The 23,024-nt window shown below is 33.1% G+C and overlaps 1 protein-coding gene across 50 annotated transcripts in view; it reads left to right on the top strand.

Annotated features, from left to right (window-relative positions):
- The window catches only part of ADGRL2 (adhesion G protein-coupled receptor L2), a 716,223-nt gene extending 694,559 nt beyond the window's left edge, over positions 1 to 21,664 (top strand). For 10 of the 50 annotated variants that reach the window (XM_027536740.1, XM_027536741.1, XM_027536746.1 and 7 more), the window contains 8 exons: positions 6,856 to 6,947; positions 7,753 to 7,797; positions 8,764 to 8,932; positions 11,540 to 11,668; positions 12,211 to 12,307; positions 13,986 to 14,114; positions 14,950 to 14,967; positions 17,429 to 21,664. In XM_027536740.1, the coding sequence (XP_027392541.1) occupies positions 6,856 to 6,947; positions 7,753 to 7,797; positions 8,764 to 8,932; positions 11,540 to 11,668; positions 12,211 to 12,307; positions 13,986 to 14,114; positions 14,950 to 14,967; positions 17,429 to 18,183 (1,434 nt within the window). In that variant the 3' untranslated portion in view covers positions 18,184 to 21,664. Of the gene's footprint in view, positions 1 to 6,855; positions 6,948 to 7,752; positions 7,798 to 8,763; positions 8,933 to 11,539; positions 11,669 to 12,210; positions 12,308 to 13,985; positions 14,115 to 14,351; positions 14,434 to 14,949; positions 15,002 to 16,004; positions 16,070 to 16,683; positions 16,737 to 17,428 lie in introns of all 50 variants that reach the window. The other 40 variants (XM_027536774.1, XM_027536772.1, XM_027536771.1 and 37 more) reach the window with 20 other exon arrangements.
- The last annotated feature ends 1,360 nt before the right edge of the window (positions 21,665 to 23,024 follow it).

Here is a 23,024-nt window from a genome sequence, read left to right as displayed (position 1 = left end):
TTTTGTCATTAAAATGAATTATTTTATACAGTTACTTATAAAAGTAAAATGAAAATTTGAGATGAATGCCTGTAGGAAGCACACCAGTAAAACACTCCCAAGTGTTCCTTGGAAAGTTGATTTCTCATCAGAGTTATTCAATCGAGATGATTGCCCCAGTGTTTGTTCTTGGTTTACTTAAGTTAACACAGCCTGAGCCTATCTTGATTTCAATGACAAACAGCTGAGTTAAAAAGGTATGGTTCTCAAAGACACAGGCTTCTTTTTTCCCTGAACTCTTGGCCAAACATTGATACCTTGAAAATTGTAAAGACCATTGTAGGGATATTTGATCTATATGTCTGTCTTACTGCAGTTTTTCTTTATTTTTCTTTTTTTTATACAGAAGATAAATACTGACTTTAGAATGTTAAAAATCCTTTCACTTGGCAAAAGGAGTTAATGTTCATTTATCCTCAGCTTCCAGCAAGAAAAGAAATAAAGGATGTTTTATTATGTTGCCCATTTATAGTGAGAGCCTACTATTATTTTATAGCCTTGTCCTTATTATCTTCTACCAAATCATTTATATTGAGATGTGAAGGGCTTTGGGGAACAGTGTTCTCAACTTAAAAAACAAAACAAAACAGCAGGTTGCAATCACAGTACAGATCCTTGGAGTAATTCTCCTTCAATTGCTTTGCCCTCTAATCGTCCCAACATAGAAAGACAAAGAATTGTATTGAAGTGTAAAGCATTATCTCAAATGTAACCTAAAGTGAGATATATGATTTTTCAGCACATGTTTGTTTAGTATTAATGTGTGTGTGTGTATATATATATGTATATGTATATATATATCCTTATGGTGATATAGATCATTTGAAATTCAGTTCAGACACAGTTTAGCAAATTACACAAAATAAATTATATTGTATACTACCCTTTTAAGGAGTAACAAAAATTACATATTGATATTCCTAGAAAGCATAGTTTTGTATTTCCAGCTTTCTGATTTGAAATCATGTAACTTTAGTAGTATTAAATAAGTGTACATTTTTAATCATTTTCAATGAAGGGAAAAAAAACATGTTATAGGAGATAAAACTTCCTACTTCTGTATTTCTATAGGATGTCTTGCCTACAGGCACTAGAGTTATTATATCTATGAGAAAAGTGCTTGTAAGTAATGAGCAGTGGGAAACCATTAGTATGCCTGAAATAGTTTAATGAAAGCTTGGATCATGACACGTCAGGAGCTGTTCTTATCATTTGGACAGCTCCATCTGCATCATTAATAATTAATTCAGTTCAGTAAGAGTTCAGCTCACACACTCATTTAGAAGTCTTCCTCCGAGAACACCTCTCTGGCTGCTAGTCCCAGGGAGAAATAGGTTTCTGCTTGGCTAACAGCAAAGATCTGGAGATACAAGTGCAGTTTTAGAGTTGCATTTGCTAGGTAGCAAAAGCTCTAGGGAGGACAAAAAGGGTCAGTACATGTGCAGTTCAGTTAGGTTACTTCAGAGTGGTGTTTCTGTTCTTCTGTCTTATCATATCCATGTCAGCATTGCAAGCTGTGGAATGAATTTTAAGCTGCTAAGCTCAGACGGATATGATTCAGTTGAGCAGGTGGATGGCTATAAAACAAACCGTGCACTTCTGTAATGTATGGTACCTTTTTCTTTCTTTAAACTTCTTTGTATTTTCATGATCATCAATGTGAGTGAGAATTAGCTAGGCTATATCATCAAGTAGTGATGAATTCTATCAGCAAATTACACTGGCAGAGTGTTTTAGCAGTAATTTATGAAATATTTTGGGGGGATAGGGAGGAGAGTATTATTTGTTATTAGAAGAGAAAATGCCCTGTTTAGTGATTTAACACTTTTTAGCTGAAATTCTTTTCAATTTGCTTTCACTCTTTCACATAGAATTCTATTAAGAGATAACTATCTACTTACCTGTGTACACACACATAGAGAGAGCAGAATTAAAATCTGATTAATTCCTGGATGAGTTGCTTCATCTCCAAACTTAATCTTCATTATGGACATTTAGGCTGGTGAATTAACATAAAACATGTAACACAACTCTTTTACTTTGTACTTACTAGAGGCTTCTACATGAATGATTACCAACATATATACCAGCTATAGACAAATCTTTATGTACATAGCTGTAACTCCATCTTTTTCATTTCTCAGTGATGCATAACACCTTTCAACTTATCCCAAAATACTATGTTTAAACTTAGTAGCATTTATGTTGGAAAGAAAAAGAACATGAGGTCAAAAAATGGTTTCATTGGACTTGAAGGGATAAGAAGAGTGGTTGGATGGTGAAGACAATTCTCATCACTTTTGCCTGCCTTCCAGTGGAGAAATCCTCATTGATGGTTGTGATTTCTTTTATTTGTTAAATGCATACGAAAGGCAGGAAAATAAATCAGAAAGAAAAAAGCGAGGAGAAAGAAATCACTTACTCTAAATAGAAAAATAAAAGGCACAAAGGTATATGGCTGGAAAGAGCCGTTTATGTCATAGGGAAAATGCTAAGACAAAAACACTCAGTATGTCATTTGAAACTAAGGTTATCAGTCTTCAAGTGACTATTTTGAACAATAGATTTTGTCAAAGATGTTTCTTTTTGCTGCTCTGTTTCTTGTTTTGATTCTCATAGTTATATTTTAAAATAACAAGAGTAGAAAAAAAATCTATTGAAATGTCTTATTATACAAAATTATGACTTATTTGAATGCATTGCCTCTTGAGAAAGATCATAGGAACAATTTTTATCAATGACACTAAAAATTAGCATTTACAGTTTTAGACACTGAAGAAAATACGAGAACTTTAAACCAAAATTTTAAAAATTTGTTTATACTATAGTAAATATTCTGTTTAATTTCAGAAAATATTTCACTCATGTATTTTGGTGATAATGTATTAAAATGTTCAATTCTTAGACAGTAGACATTTTTTCAGAAATCATATATATTAGTGATTTTTAATGTGTTGAAGAAAAATATTTCACACTTAGCACTTTTTACTTTTATGATTCACAATAAGTCTTGCATGTCTTTTTTCATAATTTCTTAAAATAATGATAATATATCCTAATAAAGATACCATTGTCTCATTAATTGTGTATCATCATAATTCAAAGACTAAATGAGTGTCAGATTTAACTAAATTTCTTAGCAACCTGACTGCTAGTGCCTTGGCTAAATTTTTATTTTCAGTTTCTGTAAATTGGAGAATTCACAGGCACTTGTGAAAGAATCTGATACAAGAATTCTACTGTGGTTTTATGATTATTTTTCTAGGATTTTAGATTTTCTTTTTTAAATAGACTCACTTTAAAAACACCTTTTGGAAGCAATTTTAAATAAGTTAGAAACAACAGCTTTTTTCCTCACTAGGATTTTGTTGGTTTGTGTGATATTTATCTGTGTGTGCATATAACTAGCACAATCATGTTTAAGAAAACAAAGCTATTCAACATACAGTTTGGCTATTAGGAATAGCATGTGGGCATTTTAGCCATTTGCTGATTATGGATGGTTGTGTTTTGCAAAGGGAATGGAGAATTGGTTATTATGGCAAGTCCATCAAGTAGGAATCATTTGAAGAGCACACCTTCTTATGTCATTCATACAGGATTTTATGTATTAATTTTATATATTAATTAATATTATATCTTCATTTATCATCTCTTATTGATTTGTAAATTAGATTACTCTATAGAGAAGTGGAACCTTTTTAAAAAATTTACAAAACTCTTTGTATAGTTTATCTTTGTTTTGCTAGAGATTCCTAATTTTCTCAACCAGAATAAACTGATTTATTTTATTGACAAGATTGGGCCATGGAGCTAGAAGATAGTATATTGAATCTCAGCATTGACACTATATTAATTGCAGCTAAGTAGTCTTTGGTGACATACTCAACATCACAAATTTGTAAAATAATCAATTCAATGGGTTTCCCAGGTGGCACTAGTGGTAAAGAACCCCCCTGCCAGTGCGGGAGACCTAAGAGATGCAGGTTCAATCTTTGGGTCAGGAAGATCCCCTGGAGGAGGGCATGGCAATCCACTCCAATATTCTTGTCTGGAGAATCCCATAGACAGAGGAGCCTGGTGGCTGCAGTCCATAGGGTCTCACAGAGGTGGACACAACTGAAACGACTTAGCACGCACGCACTTCTGGAATAGGATTATAGGTTCTTGGTGCTGTTTCTTTTTTCCTGTAATTTTCTATATTGTCTGAACTTTATGTCTTGTGCATGTTTGCAGCTAGGACAAAACACTGAACATATATATATTAAGAAACCCTCAGTAGGGTAAGGGAAAAGAAGGGAAGATATTTTTTAAGGATTAAATGAAATATGTTTTCTGTGGCAGTTCCAAATTGATTAGTTCTATCTTAACAAGAAAAAAATGTCCTTGTATCATACTTAAGCTCTAATTTTACATAGGTACACTTCATTTTTATTTCAATTTTATTAGAAAATGAGCTAGTTCTTAAATAACTGATTTTTTTGCTTGGTTTTTCTTCACTGAAAAATATGTTTGGATGGATTCACCCCCACAATTTCACATTTTCTACTCATTTTCTTTCTATGGCATAATACTTGATACATCCATATTTTTTCACATTCACATTCTTTTCTTTCCTTGTATTAGTAGTTTTGACATGACAGTGGATAATATCTTTTCTCTCCTTAAATGTACTACTATTTTATTCCTGAGGGGGTAGTTAATATGTTTAGGAAGTAATTAGCTCCAAACTGTGGCCCTTTGTACTTTGGAAAATTATTTTAAAAAAAGTGTTAGAGTGGAGACGCAACCCTAAGTCTGTAAGTTTGTAATAAATAAATGGTTTCATCAGGACCTTCAAAAAGAAGGGTCAAAACGTTTAATTGATTTTAACTTTGAAGCTGTTAAGGCAGCCATTCTTACCTAAGAGTTGTAATCAGTTTGTTTCTTTAAATGGGTTTTGGTTTGTTTGTTTTTAGGATATGTAGAGTACTTGTTTTTAATCATTCTTAAATTGTCCTGGTTAAGGCTTACTGTTACGTAAAATAAAAAATAAAAACATGGCTGATTTTGCCTTTACAAAAATTATAGAGGTAAACTGTACCATGATTCTTTAAAAACCAAATTAAATATTTATTGTACTATCAGAAAGATGTCCCTAATTTCTCAAAGGCAAAAAATTGTGTCTTACCCACAATACAATAAGCATGTTCTTGTGTAGAGCAGTAAGGTCAATATGAAATGCAAATATGAAATGCATGATACTGTAATATCCCTGAAAATATAAGCTTTTATTTATATATGACTAACTGGACTTTATAACCTCCAGAATACAAAGCTAGAAATTTCTTTTTTTACAAAATTATTTACTTTTTTCTCTAGACCAATATTTTAAGAAATTAATTTTTAAGTGCTTTTTTAAGCAAAGAGCTTTTTTGTCTTCAAGTAATTAACATCAAACAATGGAATGCAATCTGCCAGCACTTGCAAATTATTCCCATTAACCTCATTTTAGTCCTTAAGAGGAAATTCTATATCTAAGAGAAATAACAAGGCACAGTAGGCAAAATGACTGATATACAGCTTAGATTAAAGCTTTTGCTCTTTTCCTGAATTTATTAGGAAGGACTTGGAAATTTTCTTTATTGCCTTACATCATTTTTCCTAATTATAAAATCGGAAGTAGTGATGTATGAGTAAAATAGTCTTATCATTTTATCAGATAGTTTTGTGACTCAGAAAAAATTATGTTACTGTAACAAAGTTATGTAGATTATTTAAAACTAAGGAATTGCTTTTGTCTTAACATACTTCTAAATATACCATTTGTGCTTGCACTTAATCACAATGCTCACAAAATAACCTCATTTTGTCTTTTTTAAAGTAGTATTCTCAAGTAAATAAAATGTCAAAAAAAAATCCAAGAGCAATTTAACATAGTTTTATTTTTGGAGCATAAAAGTGGAACTGCCTTCACTCCATGTAGCATTCTGCCAGGCTTCCATAGAAGCAAATGCAAATTACAGATCCCTAACTCTGCTCAGTCAAAACATACCCCTTTTTCTTCTGAAGTTCATTCAAGCTGCCTCCCCAGACTGTTCTTCCATGTCAGGTTCCATCTTCCCTAGTTAGTATTCGTTGCATAACTGAGTGTTTAGAAGGACTCGAAACAGCCTTTCTTTAGAATTTACCTACTTCCATTCAGTGTAGAGACATCAGGAAAAAAGAAATGATGTCCTTTAACACTAAAATAGCAAATACATTTATATTTTTTAAAAGTCTGTCTTAGTTTATATAACCAGGGACCATACTTCATATGTTATCTCATTTGATCCTTAACCATTACCTTACAAAAGGATTGTTCAAATATTATTTTCCTCATTTTATCAGTCAAAATCAAGAACTAGACTCTTAACTTAAGATTTAGGGTCCCAAATTCAGAGATATTTCCATTATAAACTGCATAATATAAATGCCCCTCCTAAAGAACTCACTTCATATTTTCATTAGGTGGTTTTTAGGCCCTGGGGTACCTCTATCTAAAGACACTAAGCTTTCTAATTTATTTAATCATCACCACATGATACTTATTTAATGAGGTTGCAATTTCATGTCAAATGATCTATTAAAAAATCAGTCATACATGGCCAGAAAATTTTTCATGTAGACTCAACTTGATTATTGCATAAGTAATGATAAGTAAACTAAAATTGAGTCAGTTTCTACCACATATTCATGTTTTTGATATTTAATTGCATTAACCCATTAAGTATATTGTAATGATGTATTTAACTTTTTCTCATAGTTATCTAATTCCTTCTTTATTTGTTGTAACAGCTAAATATTATCTTTCTGGTGATCACATTATGCAAAATGGTGAAGCACTCGAACACATTAAAACCAGATTCTAGCAGGTTGGAAAACATTAAGTAAGTATTTTGTATTTTAATTTTAGTGCTTGACAAACTGAGTGAAAGATATTCCCCACAGCAAATTCATGAATACCATCTTTCAACTGTAGAAATTATTCAGAATGAAATTTTACTTATCAAGGTTGAACCTCACTGTTACCATGTCACAGACATTGGTCAGAAATTAGATAATAATTTCTGTCATGATCTAGAGCCAAAAAACTGTTTTAGTGCCTTTATGAAAATTCCATAAACTAGCAATCTCATTTAAATTTAAAATGCAGTTCAAAATGATGTTCCTGTTTGCATGACTGATATGATTATATTAAGTTTGTTTTGTTAAATGACTTTTTGATTTAAGGATTCTGAGCAGTTTCTACTTCTAATCCTGTTTTCCTAAGAGAATTTGCTCCATTACTATTGTTAACTTGGAGATTATCTGTTGCTTTCATGATAATTAAATAAATGTTTACTTTAATTCAGGATTGAAAAAATGGAAATATCAATGGAAAAAGTGCTATCTAACGAGAAAAAATCGATAGCTGTTGAAAAAAATTGATAGCATTTTCAGAGTTATTTTTTAAAATATGAGTTAATTTAAAATCTGAGGAGATATTGTTCACGTTGGTTACAATGGGATGTAGAAAATATTTTAAATGTTAAAAATGGCAGATCTTATAGTAAAGGTAATTTTTTTTAAATTAGATGTTTTAGATAGGTTAGTGCCAGCTTCATTGCATGTTGCATGGTAAGAGAGAGAGCTAATCTTTAGCATCTCTCTCTTTTCTTCCTTTTCCTCTTTCTGTCTTCTCATCTACACCAGTAATTACCGTGTTTGTGATGGCTACTATAATACGGACTTACCTGGGTAAGGTAGAATCCTACATTAACAAATTTATGGCATGATTTATATTTTTACAAATCCGTCAATATCATGAATTGCCCTTAATTTCTATAATTATTTTGGAATATCTTATTTGCTAGAGTATTTTAAACTATAATATGCCTTTATTTTTTAATTGCTTGCCTCTGCATTTTGACTTTCTTAATTTTGACTAATTTTATAAAATATATAAATGCTTTCTTATTACTTTCTATTTTAATTCTGTCTAATAATTTTGTTTCTCTTTTCTGCTTATAATGCTTTCTAGCTATGAAGATAATAAGCCATTTATCAAGTAAGATCATTAGTTAGACATGGAATGCACTGACTTTAAATCCTCTCATTCCGTCCTATTTTCTACAGTTCTTTTCTCCTTAAGCTATTCATGATGAAATCTCTCCAAAATTATTTTATTTTGAAGTTGTTCTCATGTTTTTGTCCCATTTCAGCTAGGCTTCTTCATGCTTTAGTTATAAAACCTTAGGTTCACCTAAGATTAGTTTCCTAGAATCTGAAGTTCAGGTGTTAAGTGATTATCTGCCATTTAACCTTTCTGTATGTATCACATTATTCAGTGTCATGAGTGCACCACAGGAATAAAAATATAGGAGTAAACTAATTAAGGACTCCTTAATTTCTTTTACCACAATGCACATAAAAGACAATAAAGTCATGGGGGTTAATTTATACCTTGTATTTTAATATAGTTTTCATACTTATTTATTCTGAATAAGAAAAGGTCATACCTGCTGTTGCTGTTTTCACTGGAGACTGCAGTACTAAATGCTATTGTTCTTTCTTTAATCAATGAAAGGTTAAAGCCAAAATGCTGTTGAATTTGAATATGAATATAGAGAAAGTCAACTGCTACTAATGATATGCTAATATTTAAGTGTGATATGTGTTGTTCTCTCATTGAATCTGTTAATAAAATTCACTTTATTTTTTCAGGTCTTGGGTGCTTGGCGCATTTGCTCTTCTATGTCTTCTTGGCCTAACCTGGTCATTCGGGTTGCTTTTTATTAATGAGGAGACTATTGTGATGGCATATCTCTTCACCATCTTTAATGCTTTCCAGGGAGTGTTCATTTTCATCTTTCACTGTGCTCTCCAAAAGAAAGTAAGTGACAACACTTGGAGGCTCTGCTTACTTGTTCTTTGATTTGAAAATAATACATTTAATAGAGATTTTAAGTTACCACTGGCATATTATTAATAGCATCATATTTTACTCATAAATTACTTGTAATGCAAGTCAGGAGGTTCAGGCTTCACATGTAAGATATGTTAACACCAGTCATCTCTTGAATCTCAATTTGGCAATATTATAAACTAGATACTTGTAAGATTTTTTCTTCAAAGTCTACGAAAGTGCTTTGTGCAGAGGGTATACAAGATAAAAAAACATTTAAATAATCTTGTTCTTTCTCAATATAAGGAATGCAGTAGTTCAAAACAAAAATTGAGTATAAGGTTAAGTGGTATAAATTTTAAAAGCATAAGATATAAAATATGAATATTAATGTTGCATTTTGAGTAATTTTGAAAGAATTTAAAACCCAATAATTTCATATTTCACATCTTATTATTTTTTCCTGATTTAATGTTAAGTGGAGTCCTCAAAAATGATTCAAAAATTAAAGTTGCAGGTGAAAAATTTTAATCTATTGTAAGATGTAAACCTAAGAGAATAAACTGGCTGCCATTTAAGTTTAAAATTTCCATGCCTTTCACTAGGTATCATCCTTTCCCCGTCTGTATATCTAATGTAGTCTTTTTATTCTGTTATTATTAGTTGGTCACTAAATTGAACAGAGAAATAGAATTGTGAAAGTGAAAACTATTAAGTTTTCAGTCCTGACAAGATGATAGTGTTGTTATTTCCATCAGTTCTGAATAAGCTGTAATTTTGAGATAATGACAGTGGAATGTGCAATACTGACAGATAATATACATTCATAGCAATATAGGCATTAGGCAAAACCAACACCAGAGGGTATTATTTTGATAAAATACCATTGTGATTGCCATTGTCTTGGTTATATAGCATTTCAGAGCAGTTAATAGCCATTAAATGTACAAAACTTTTTTTGATGTATCATGTCTTATTTAATAACACTGAACTTTAACTTGCTAAACGTTATATAGGTATGACCTTGTAATTACTTTGGCTTTTATATATTTTCTACATAGATGAGCAGGTTATATACATGCAGATGATCACATATTCATAACTTCTGTCAGATGTTTCTGATAAAGCATAAACTTAGAAGAAAAAGAATGACATTGTCATTATTTCCTCATAGGGTTTGGGTATTAATTTTGCAGAGATTTTGCTGTGCTTGTTAATTAACAATTATCTCTTTAAGTTATTGTGTTACACTTCATTTGAACAAGTTCTACTTAGTCTTGGATACGTTGTATTGGATATTGCCATGATGAGTTGTTAGAACATAATATAAGATGATTTAGGTAAAATACGGTTCTAACTGCTTGAGTGAATATATTTAGACAAAGGAAATACTTTGTCTAAAAGTTTAACCACATTGTTATTTGTTCTAATAGCTATAATTAAATAAAGCTAAGAGAATGAAAATGCAAGTGCACTTAGATCTAAAAGGTCATTAGTGACTTTAATTCTCTAATTTCCCAAGTAATAAGTGTCAAGAGTTTTGGTCTTTGCAATGATAGTGCTCACAGACTATGATCTGCAGGGAGGGGGTGTGGAGGGTTGTCAGGGGGCTTTGAGTGTTTTTTGAAACCTACCAGAAAAAAATAATTTCATGTGCAGCCTTTCATCCTTCCTTCTTATAATTTCAAAGTCTGGCTCTTAGCTACATGAAGCATATTTGTATGCCAAAATATAGCTGCACAGAATCCAGAAATATCCCCCACTCCTCCCAATTCTTGACCACCTAAGTGGAGCCCTATTATTTAGTATTGCTTGGACTCCACTTTTTAAAGTGTAATCTTTCATTTAGGCCTAAGAACTTTTCTATCTATTCATATATCCAAGCTTCAGGGGAAAAGGGAAATTACGTGGGTAACTCATTAATGTGAATGGAAATTGCATAAATAGTTCCCTTATGTGCTAATGAAGTGAATAAGCATCTTAGACTCTCTACACTAAGTGTTATAACAGCTAGACATATTCAGAAAATGAGGAAAACATTCCATCCTAATTAATGGCATATGTATCAAAGGACATTATTTCCCCTTTATTCTTATGCCAATGTAGTCTTTCATTATAAAGAAGTTACCCACAACGCTGTGCAATCCAGTTAAAGTTTATGTATTGACCTACCTAAGAGGACATAAAGCATATGAAACTTAAATGACTGAATTACGAGTGGTTAAATGTAATTAAGCAAGGAAAATACTAAATTTTTATCCTATTTTCTTGACATGAGATAGAAAATTGGTTTGACTAAGGCTATTGCTAGAATAAGGCTTTTAAAATATTGCCATTGTATTAATTAATAACATTTGCACTATAATAATAGGGTAGAAAGCATATTTCTACATATTATATCACACTTTAAAATCCTATTGGACTGTCTAGTGGACAGAGGTGTTTTTCCGATTACCAATTCAGTTGAATTTGATTTTGTAATCTCCACGGAAAAGGGTTAGTGGAACTTTTCATCTCCTCTGCTCATTTAATTAGAGAGCAAGAGGAGCAAGTATGTTTATATTAATCCCTTGGTCTCACGGTTATTCCATGCAGGTACGAAAAGAATATGGCAAGTGCTTCAGACATTCATACTGCTGCGGCGGCCTCCCGACTGAGAGTCCCCACAGCTCAGTGAAGGCATCCACTACCAGAACCAGTGCTCGCTATTCCTCTGGCACACAGGTAACAAAGACTTTGACAGCATCTTTAATTAACCTTTATAGAATGCCTTCTGAGACATGTTCTGTTCAGATGCACTAATTGTCTTCTCAGTATAATATCTAGGTAGCAAATACTTGCCCTCTTAGTTTTTTGGTTTTAATATCTTCTTAAGTATTTCTGCAAGATGTTTCTTTAGGTATAAACATCCTTTTTCGAGAGGTATACTTCTTTAAGAAGTACATCACAATAGTTTGATATCCTAAGCTCACATAATACAGGACTCAGGGAGCATTCAATAAACATTTGTTAGTCAACCATCATCTCCACTTTAAACAAAGACAATAATTGAAAATTTCTTTAAGATTAGAAAATTAAATACTCCTTAATAAAGAAACACAGCAATATAGACTTCCTTAGTTTAAGAACAGAATCAATACACATTTTTTTTTAAGTCAAAAGATAATCCTGCACAGATTGTTTAAGGTAAATCTTTGTGTTTCTTTAATGTAAGGTAAGCTTGGGAAAGCTAACATAACATGTGTCTTGCTATTTTATGTTAATAGAGTCGTATAAGAAGGATGTGGAATGACACTGTGAGAAAACAATCTGAATCTTCTTTTATCTCAGGTGACATCAATAGCACTTCAACACTTAATCAAGGTCAGTTACTAGGAAAATTTGAGTTTACTATATAAATTTTGTGCCTTTTGCCAATTTACAATAATTCTAGAGGAAACACTGACTTTTTCTCTCAAATGAGTTTATATCATAAGCTCTTTCTTAAACCTGCTGAGTCATCTTTTATCCTTTATTAAAGTACATATAAATTCTTTTTATTCAGTAATGTAATGCAAAAAGTATAATTTCAAACTCCACGTTAATAGAATAAGGCTGGAAAATGTAATTTCTGAGAGCATACTTTGCCACAGATTAAAATATGTTCCTAGGGATACAAATTATTCCTTTCTAAATGTACATTTATGAAAATTTTCTTCTTAAAAAATTAATATAATTAGAATAACTACTGCTCACATTAAACAGTGCCAGTTTTGTAGTAAAAAATCTTATTTGTAAAATTCTTCTGTTTTTGTTTCTTTCAAAAAGTAAATGTTAAAAACATAGTAACTCTTCATAAATAATAAAAATACATGAGCACTTATGAAGTAATTTTTACATTTGAATTGTTATTTTTAATGTGTCTACAATTATAGCCTTATCACATAATCAGTATAATTCTAACTTAAATTAATATGGCAAATAAAATAACTGAGCAAGATAAGGACACAAGTGCATCTACAGACACATATTCCTGAGTACAAGCTTAGTAAATTTTAATGTATTATGAAAAAAATTTTATATGTTCTTAGAGGTAACTTATCAAGTAATTTCAGTTTTGATGTATTATTATAATTTAATATATTTTATCACAATGAAATATTAAAGACATTTTTCATTGTTGGCATTGTTCTGATGAGATTCTGTTTTAAAATGAAAAAAGCATATGTATGGCATCAAAGCCAACTTGAATTTTAAAATATTTTTAGCTAAATTACATTAGCTATGCAAAACATATGTTTGATAAGTATTGAAAGGTTTGTAATTTGTCAATTAGAATGAGTGAAATGTGTGTTTATTCCATTGCTCTGATGTTTTACCTAATTCTGTTAAGATGAGTATCAAAAAGGAAATGAATTATTCAATGATTCATTTTTGAAACCTGGCAAATAAGATCATAGAAGGAAAAGTCTTGTTACATAGAATCGGTGAACGGTCTAATAATTCATTATATGCAGTCTCTTTTTTTCCCCTCAGCATGTGTGCTCTTGCATTTACTAAGAGAAGCTTGGTGCAATGCGTCATACTTTTTACGTGTTTGTGAAAGTTGTTTTTCCTCCTGCTTGTGTCAAAGTTGGTATTAACACAGATGTTTTCATGAGGGATAATCCCACACCTGTAAATCCTGAAAGTTTGAGATTCCCTCTTCTGGGCTTCAGTGGTTAGGTTTTTAATATTAAGCAGTAACATCTCGAAACATAATGTTGATCTCTGTGCATTTAATTGCCATTTTTGTTTAACAGTGATTTTGTATAAATTAGTAAATGTCATCCTCAGCAGGTGTTTACTTGGGGGACTTACAAAGCACCTGTGAATTATTGAAATTTAACTTTCCTCTCCCCTTTCTCCTTCAAATTAGTAGTTCAAATACAATCAGAGAATTTCAGCAGATTTTCCTTTGCCAACTTATCCACTACCCTTGATGAATACAAAAAGTACTTTACTGCAACTGTAACACTAAAACAAGAGAACTGATGTATTTTTTTCTGTTTCTTTGCTTTAGGAATGACTGGCAATTACCTACTAACAAACCCTCTTCTTCGACCCCACGGCACTAACAACCCCTATAACACATTGCTCGCTGAAACAGTTGTATGTAATGCCCCTTCAGCTCCTGTGTTTAACTCACCAGGTGTGCTTATACTTACGAATACAACTACCTTTCTTTGCTGCTAAACAGAGCTCTGATCTTTACCCTTTTTCTAGAATACTCAAGTTGCCATATATTTATTATTATATCCTTAATTTCTCAATTAAAAAGAATTATGGTATTGCCCATGCCAGGCTTCTAAAACTGCACTATATTATAGTATAGTAAAAATTCAGTCGTGATAGTATTTACAAATAATTATCCATGTTTTTGACACAGGTGGCATAAATCTTAATATATTATTACAGGACTGACATCACATGGTCCGAGAGCCCATCTTCAAGATTTATATCATTTAGAGGTATCCTATCTATGTAATATACTATTCAGTTGACTCTAAAGCTTGCTGAGAGAGTTTGTTTCTGGCATGACTTAGCTAATAATTTGGATGCCTAGGTATAGAAAACTGCATCCAGCATTATCAATCTAACCAAACTATAGTATAGTGCAGCTTTATGGTAGTTTTTCTTTTTTCTTAAAAAACTTTGAGAATAAAGTTAATATTAGTTAGTTTCTATCTGTAGTTATTTTGGGGGGAGGAGGAGAGATTGTCACTAACCCATCCTGTATTTTATTATGTTTTCTAGTAGCTTATTTATTTTAAAAATATATTTAATATTAACAGAATTTGCAAGATTTGGGGGAAAGTTATTACATAATTACTATTAGCATAAAATTTTTATTTGTAATTGATATTTGTCACTAAATTAAACACAGAACTTCGTTTCCATTTTTTTCTTGAAATTCTTTTTTAACGTAACTGCAGCTTCTCTTTTCATTCTCTTGTTTTTCTTACTTTCCTTATGCTTTCCTCTAGCAACCTACAGAGAGACAAGTATGGGAGTAAAACTTAACTTTGCCTATCAAATGTAAATTTTTTCAGCATGATTTTTAACCGGCACAATTAAAACATAAGTAGCAGTCATGAAGTAGACTCAGCGGGCAAGTGGTTCACAATTTGCAACTCACATGTTTCCAAATTCAAACAGTACATTTACATGTACTGCCTTTTGTCAGTAATAGAGGTCTGTAGCAAATGCTGTTCATACTTAAGTACATGCAATGCTGAAATAATTTGCTTCTTAAAGCCTGAGGTACTGTCAACCCGAATGCTGAATAATTGACTTATCATTTCTGCATTCCCACAGTAATCTTGCTACAGGCTGTGGAAAGTCTTCCAGTGAATTACCTGAACTTGGGCAGAAAAAGTTGCCTCTTCAAAACCAGCCAAAGATGTGCTTAGATCTGCAGTATATCGTAGAAAACACCTTTTGGATTATCCAGTATATATTCTTATATTTATTAAACAACAATACAAAGAAAGAAAAATGACAAGATCATACCTCTATGGAGGAAACAAATGCTAGTGACCGATCCTGTGTCACTGTAATTTAAAACATCAGATGATTCCTAGTAATAGATCTTCTAAAATTTGTGGCACATATATGAATTTATAAAGCTAGTGAATCATGTCAGCCAGGCTGAAGGAAGCCTTGCAAAGAATTGTCATTACTTCATTTTGTTATATGTGCCACGGAGCATAATACGAACCGAATTGTCAATTTCTCAAATGTAGAAGTTGGATCAGAATTTTTAAAATAGCATGAGTCAACAATATGATCCCTCCTATTTTCTTATTTTCTGCTAATGATAATTAATTGAGCAATTATGAATTATTTATTGGTTGTGACAATGAGTTTTCTAGGATAATCTGCAGCTTCATAAGTGGAGTAAGCACTAAAAAGGGAAATTTCCTATTTTTTCCAAGAATTATTTTTTTTTCCTAAACTCCTCCAAGCCTTGCATACAATGCAGCAGCCTCACAGTGGTCAGTTTCATTTCAATAACATCATTTCATTCTTTTTTTTTCAGACCTATCTGTAGACAAGTGATTTTTTTCTCTAGGATTTTGAGAATGAATAACCTAACTTTCCATGGTACAGACCATTTAATTTTCTCTTAAACTTTTTTTTTCATCTGCCTGAGAAGCACTGTGATGTCTTAGTTTACATGTTTATGTGTCTAGAAAAATACAAAGAGAGCATGTTATCATATTTTTTTTCCTCCTGAACCTCTTTTCATATCTTCAGCAGATGTATCCAATCTTTCATTCCTTTAGAGATAAAAATATATTAGCCAAGGCTGACACCCTTTTCCCATTCCACAGTTAATACTTATTCTTGGTTTAATTTCTGTGACCCATATTTAAGAAATCTCCTAACATTTCTGCGTTTAACCTCCATGCCCATGGTGTCTGTGGGCCAGTCTCGTACAGTAGACTCTGCTGGTTCATTAGAAGCTGTCACTGTGACTGATGCAGACTGCAGGGCTGCAGGCAAACTTTGACCATTAGAAGCCTGGGGCCATTGCTATTAGAGTATTAGTACCAAAACAGAAGTTCAAAATCATAAGAAATATTCAATGAAAAAGCAAAAGGCTGCTATTGCTGGTAATCTAATTTGTTGAACCCTTGCTCTGACTAAGTTGCTGAGAAGCTCAGAAATTCTTCATCATGTTACAATAAATCATTTTACTTTTTTTTGTATATCAGCTACTCTTAGGCCAGATAGCCTGAGCAGACAGACATGATGTGAGTTGTCCAAAGTGAGTCATTCCACCTGCTGTCTATCGTGTTGTTGGATGGTGCTTGTGGGCCCCTGGTCCAGTCAGTGTGAGAGATGGCTATCTTTGTTTAACACGAAATCTTTGTGTCTGTCCATTTTTTCATTATTTTTTTTTTTACTTCATCTCCAGAAAAAGGAAATGTTAGAATGTTGTTTAAAGAGTTGCTTGCCAGTTTTGTGGGTTTATGTTGTACATTTGCCTTCAGTTTTTGTATGTGACTTATTCCCTTTTAATTTAGTGTTGTTTAGGACAAATTCTGTTAATTTTATTTTTATAAACCATAGTCTCGTACTTTAAAATGTAAATGTCACTAATGAATTGCTTTGCATTAACTATGCAAGGGCATGGAGTGAAGTCTTCTTTGTAAGAGTGTCAGAGATTTGACCAAAAATCAATTGATAAATACCGTCTCCTCAAAATTGATAAATCAACATTCTGTATGCCCTCTTCCCTCCCCAGAAAACAGTATTATTTTTTCACACTTGTTCCTGTTATCTAAGGGGTTGCAACTGTTTACAGTTGGGAACGCGGGAAAGCCTGACACTTCCCAAGTGTTAGCTTTCGAATACAACTTTGTCCTGAACGACATTAAAAAGTTTTGTTCTAAAGAAGTAACGATCCTCTCATCAGGAACAGAGACAGTAATGGGATCCCTCCCTTTTCTGTTTCAGGACATTCACTGAACAATGCCAGGGATACAAGTGCCATGGATACTCTACCGCTAAATGGTAATTTTAACAACAGCTACTCACTGCGCAAGGGGGACTATAATGACAGTGTGCAGGTTGTGGACTGTGGACTAAGTCTGAATGATACTGCTTTTGAGAAGATGATCATTTCAGAATTAGTGCACAACAACCTACGGGGCAGCAGCAAGGCTCACAACCTCGAGCTCACACTACCAGTCAAGCCTGTGATTGGAGGGAGCAGCAGCGAAGATGATGCTATTGTGGCAGATGCTTCATCTCTCATGCATGGTGACAATCCTGGACTGGAGCTCCATCACAAAGAACTCGAGGCCCCGCTCATCCCTCAGAGGACTCACTCCCTTCTGTACCAACCCCAGAAGAAAGCAAAGCCCGAGGGGACTGACAGCTACGTATCCCAGCTGACAGCCGAGGCCGAGGACCATCTCCAGTCCCCCAACAGAGACTCTCTGTACACAAGTATGCCTAACCTTAGGGACTCTCCCTATCAGGAGAGCAGCCCCGACATGGAAGAAGACCTGTCTCCGTCCCGGAGGAGTGAGAATGAGGACATCTACTATAAGAGCATGCCAAACCTTGGAGCTGGCCACCAGCTTCAGATGTGCTACCAGATCAGCAGGGGCAATAGCGATGGTTACATAATCCCCATTAACAAAGAAGGGTGTATTCCAGAAGGAGATGTCAGAGAAGGACAAATGCAGCTGGTGACAAGTCTCTAATAGTGCCACTAAGGAATTCCAGAGGCCACATGCAAGTAATGAATACAGACAGACTCCACTGGCCCTATGCAGCTCCCTCAAACTCCGCTTGAAGAGATGGCCCTGTTGACCTGTGGTTCTCCAGTGTAAAAAAAAAAAGATGACTGAACCGTGCAGTTCTGTGAATTTTTATAAAACATAAAAAAACTTTGTATATACACAGAGTATACTAAAATGAATTATTTGTTACAAAGAAAAGAGATGCCAACCAGGTATTTTAAGATTCTGCTGCTGTTTAGAGAAATTGTGAAACAAGCAAAACAGAACTTTCCAGCCATTTTACTGCAGCAGTTTGTGAACTAAATTTGTAAATATGGCTGCACCATTTTTGTAGGCCTGCATTGTATTATATACAAGACGTAGGCTTTAAAATCCTGTGGGACAAATTTACTGTACCTTACTGTTCCTGACAAGACTTGGAAAAGCAGGAGAGAGATTCTGCAGCAGTTTGCAGTTGACTGCAAACCTTTTACATTAAGGCAAAGATTGAAAACATGTTTAACCACTAGCAATCAAGCCACAGGCCTTATTTCATATGTTTCCTCAACTGTACAATGAACTCTTCAAAAATGGCTAAAGAAATTATATTTTGTTCTATTGCTAGGGTAAAATAAATACATTTGTGTCCAACTGAAATAGAATTGTCATTAAAAATAATTTTAAAGAGTTTGAAGAAAATATTGTGAAAAGCTCTTGGTTGCACATATGTTATGAAATGTTTTTCCTTACACTTTGTCATGGTAAGTTCTTCCCATTTTCACTTATTTTCCACTGTATACAGTGTTCTGCTTTGACATGTTAGTCCTTATTCTTACATTTAAATTGCTTATTGCCAAAAGAGCGTGTTTTATGGGGGAAAAAACTCTTTGAAGCCAGTTATGCCATGCCTTGCACAAATGTGGTGAAATCTAGAAAAGGTTGTGTGTCACCCCTCTGTTTGTTCTTGAACAGGGGGCAGCGAGGGCACTGGGCACTTCTCACAAACTTTCTAGTGAACAAAAGGTGCCTATTCTTTTTTAAAAAATGAAATAAAACATAAATATTACTCTTCCATATTCCTTCTGCCTATATTTAGTAATTAATTTATTTTATGATAAAGTTCTAATGAAATGTAAATTGTTTCAGCAAAATTCTGCCTTTCTTTTCATCCCTTTGTGTAAACCTGTTAATAATGAGCCCATCACTAATATCCAGTGTAAAGTTTAACACGGTTTGACAGTAAATAAATGTGAATTTTTTCAAGTAGCTAATGTGCCCTTTTATGTATGACATATAATTGGCTTTAATATATGAATACTTTGCCACCCAGCTCACCTTGGGTATACTAGGTCCTTTCACAGTATAACCCACAAATATGCAAAAGAATATACTTCCGCCGCCTGATGGCTCTATGTGCTGAAAAGAATATATTTGTATTCTAATTGCCAATTACCAATGCACAAAATCTGGCAGATAGGTTTCAATAGGGAAGTATACTGAAAGTACTTGTGTTTGTTGCATTGCAACAGAGCCAAAACAAATAAAAATGAAAAAAGATGCATTGGAAATTCTCCAAATCTTTAAAAAAACAAAACAAAAACTTTTCAGCAGTATTGAGAAGAAAATTCTAAAACATACTTTTAGAGTTTGAAGATTATAAGTATTCCTATAGGCAGCTACAGATGACGATGTTTTTTATCGTGGGAAGGTTCAAAAATCATATAATTGAATCTCATCAAATAGATTTTTCCTGTCTACATCATCAGCGTTTATACCAAATTCTTCTAAACCTTATTGGTTCTCTCAAGTGCTTCCACCAACTTAGAAATCACTTTATTTCATGTGGACACACTTAGTCATGCCTATTTAAAAAGAGTAATAAGAAAAACATTTTAAAGTATTCTTATCTAAATGTGAATGTAGTAAGGTAGATACTATGTAATAAAATATTATCAGTATTTAGTAGGGTCACAATGGAGGAGTGTATTCACATACGGTTAATTCCTAACAAGTTGGAAATTGACCATAAAAATGATATTAATATTCAAACAGATTTAACAGTCCTCTGAGAAGGGTATTCATAGTTCCTTGGGTAAAATTTTACAGGAATTTATAAACCTTTATCTGCTAGAAGAGGACATTATATAATCAAGCATTTTAATTTTCTGCTTTGCTATATATTATCCTGTGCAAATGTGAAATTTTACAATGTAATATGATCTGTACTTCCTAGTATAAAGACCAACTATGGTTAGGTTGGTTCAGTGATGAATTGCCAAAAAAAAAAAAAAGGCAGCACTGATCATTCAATTCATAGTATTTCTCTTGAGGCTGTTCTAAAACTGGTATGACGTGAACTAGTGCAGAAGTACTTGGTACCTAAATGGTTAATGTTCTCTTCAGCATAGTTAATTTACAAGTTTTCATATTAGAGAATACAATTTGGAAGCTATCATTCATCTTTCCTGCTGAAAGAATCTCTTTAAAATGAATTTTATTTTAAAAATATATAAATGTTGCCTTAAATTCTATCCATGATTCCCCCATACAGATTAATTTCTTAGGTTTAAAATTATTAATCTATTGACTGATGTATTATCAACCCAGTAGTTTCTTTGGGTCTGCCCAGACTTCACCTGGATATACAATTTCCACATTCTTAATTGTTTCTCTTTGTGGTAGTAAAAACCGTGAATTTTTATAAAGTTACATTATTATACCTTATCTCAGGGACAGTTAATCAACTGGCCTATTAATAATAAGGAATGGTTTTTATTTATTTTAGATTTGGCTTAATGAATGTTAGTCCAGATTGATCGCTTTTATTTTAAAATAAAGGCTTGTGTTTGTTCTCTTCACCAATAGAAAAAAATTATTGCTTATACATCTGTATATATTCATCATATAGACTTTCAAAATTATTTATGTGGAAGACAATCCCTTAAAAGCCCATAAATGAGTTAAATATGTCAGCAGCTCAACTCATCCACATTCATTTGAGCGTAATTATATATATTAACCAGAAAAACAAGAGCAATAATTATTTGACAGAAAGTTACTGTCACTGTGGTTTCCCCTTGGAAGAAGCATCAGACACAAGTTCACTGCCCAATATTAAGAGAAAAATTCGTGTGCACTTGTTATATGGGTGTATTCAGGTTGCCTGATTTATGTATGTATTTAAATGATAAATGAGAAAATGTAATTTTCCATCAATTCAATTTTGAACCTCACGCTTAAGGCTGACCTTTAAGATGTTCTTGTGGGATAGAGTGTTTTGTAAAAAACTTCAACTTAGTAAAATTTTTATTGCAGTTATACCCTTCTAAGTAGAAAAACTTAAAAGAATGCATACAAGTTGAATTTCTGAAATGAAACAGCTCTTCATATTTTATTGATACTGAAATTTTCTTTAAAGGCAATAATCCCTGCAGTGTTTTAAAAATAAAACTTAGTACCAAGATTTCACATGGTTCTGCGTTCCACATATTTCTCTTTCCATGAAATTGTTGTGTTAAATCTCAAACAGTATGGAAGGTTGAATATAGATGAACATTGCTTCACTGGGTAATACAATTAGTATGCTTCCTGCTAGTGAGTATCACGTTGATTGTGAATAGTCCTTTGATAGCATGTGTTGACAGCCTGGAGCATTAGTGCTCAAGGATGAGTGAATACTAGTGGGTTTGGAGGTTAACTTATGACCATCCTAATTATCATTTGAAATGCAAATTTTCTGTCATGTCACTCTGAGTCTTTCTCCAAACGATCGTAGAGACACATTATGTTAGCTAAATGCACCAAACACAAAAACTTGAATGTTTAAAGATACCACATTTTTGACCACCATGTATTTTGTGTACTTTACTAGTTCAGTTCAGTTCAGTTCACTCAGTCGTGTCCGACTCTCTGCGACCCCATGAATCGCAGCATGCCAGGCCTCCCTGTCCATCACCAACTCCCGGAGTTCACTCAGACTCACGTCCATCAAGTCAGTGATGCCATCCAGCCACCTCATCCTCTGTCGTCCCCTTCTCCTCCTGCCCCCAATCCCTCCCAGCATCAGAGTCTTCCAGTGAGTCAACTCTTCGCATGAGGTGGCCAAAGTACTTTACTAGTACTTTGTTCCAAAATGTATGGGGACTAATGGAAATTCCTGGACATTATCCAAGTTCATTTCAAGGCGCTATGGGCACTGAACTTTCAAGGCCATATATCTCTATCAGAGGGCATTAATAAGAAGCTGTAAGTGCACCATGTAATCAGACTAATTAAATATACTGTAAGTGTTTCTCAAATATTGGCAATAGACCACCCCTCATCTCTTAATAAGGCTTTTTTTTTTAGTCTCCATCCTTCTCCTGGTGGCGTTACTGTTTACTGAGTGTGAAGTTTCTCAGAAAGAAGCCTTCAGATGTCAGTTTGACTTTTAAAGCCTATTGTTTTAACTTGTATTTTTTTTCTGAATTCATGCATTGTGAAATGCTGTTAGGTATGCTGGCACTAACATTATAAATCACTCTATGAAATAAGAAACAACAGAACAGGTAACTCAGTATAACAGAGCTAACCAAACCCTTTACTATGGGAAAAAAATTGCCCCATGAGTCTTTCACACGTTTTTCTACTACGTGTTTATTAAAGCTCTTAGAAATGTGTAAAAGGCATAGTTAATCTTAAGTAAACCAATGTTGGGTGAGAATAAGAGACTAGTGATGAATGATCAATTTTTGAGTGGTTTACTGAATATATTTTTCATAAGCATTTTTATATTGTGTGTCAGAACTAAGCTTTTAAAAAGCATTTTGGCAGTCACAGCAACA

This window comes from Bos indicus x Bos taurus, chromosome 3 (genome assembly GCF_003369695.1).
Source record: "Bos indicus x Bos taurus breed Angus x Brahman F1 hybrid chromosome 3, Bos_hybrid_MaternalHap_v2.0, whole genome shotgun sequence".
Taxonomy (NCBI): domain Eukaryota; kingdom Metazoa; phylum Chordata; class Mammalia; order Artiodactyla; family Bovidae; genus Bos; species Bos indicus x Bos taurus.
This window is presented reverse-complemented; position numbering and strand designations above follow the sequence as displayed.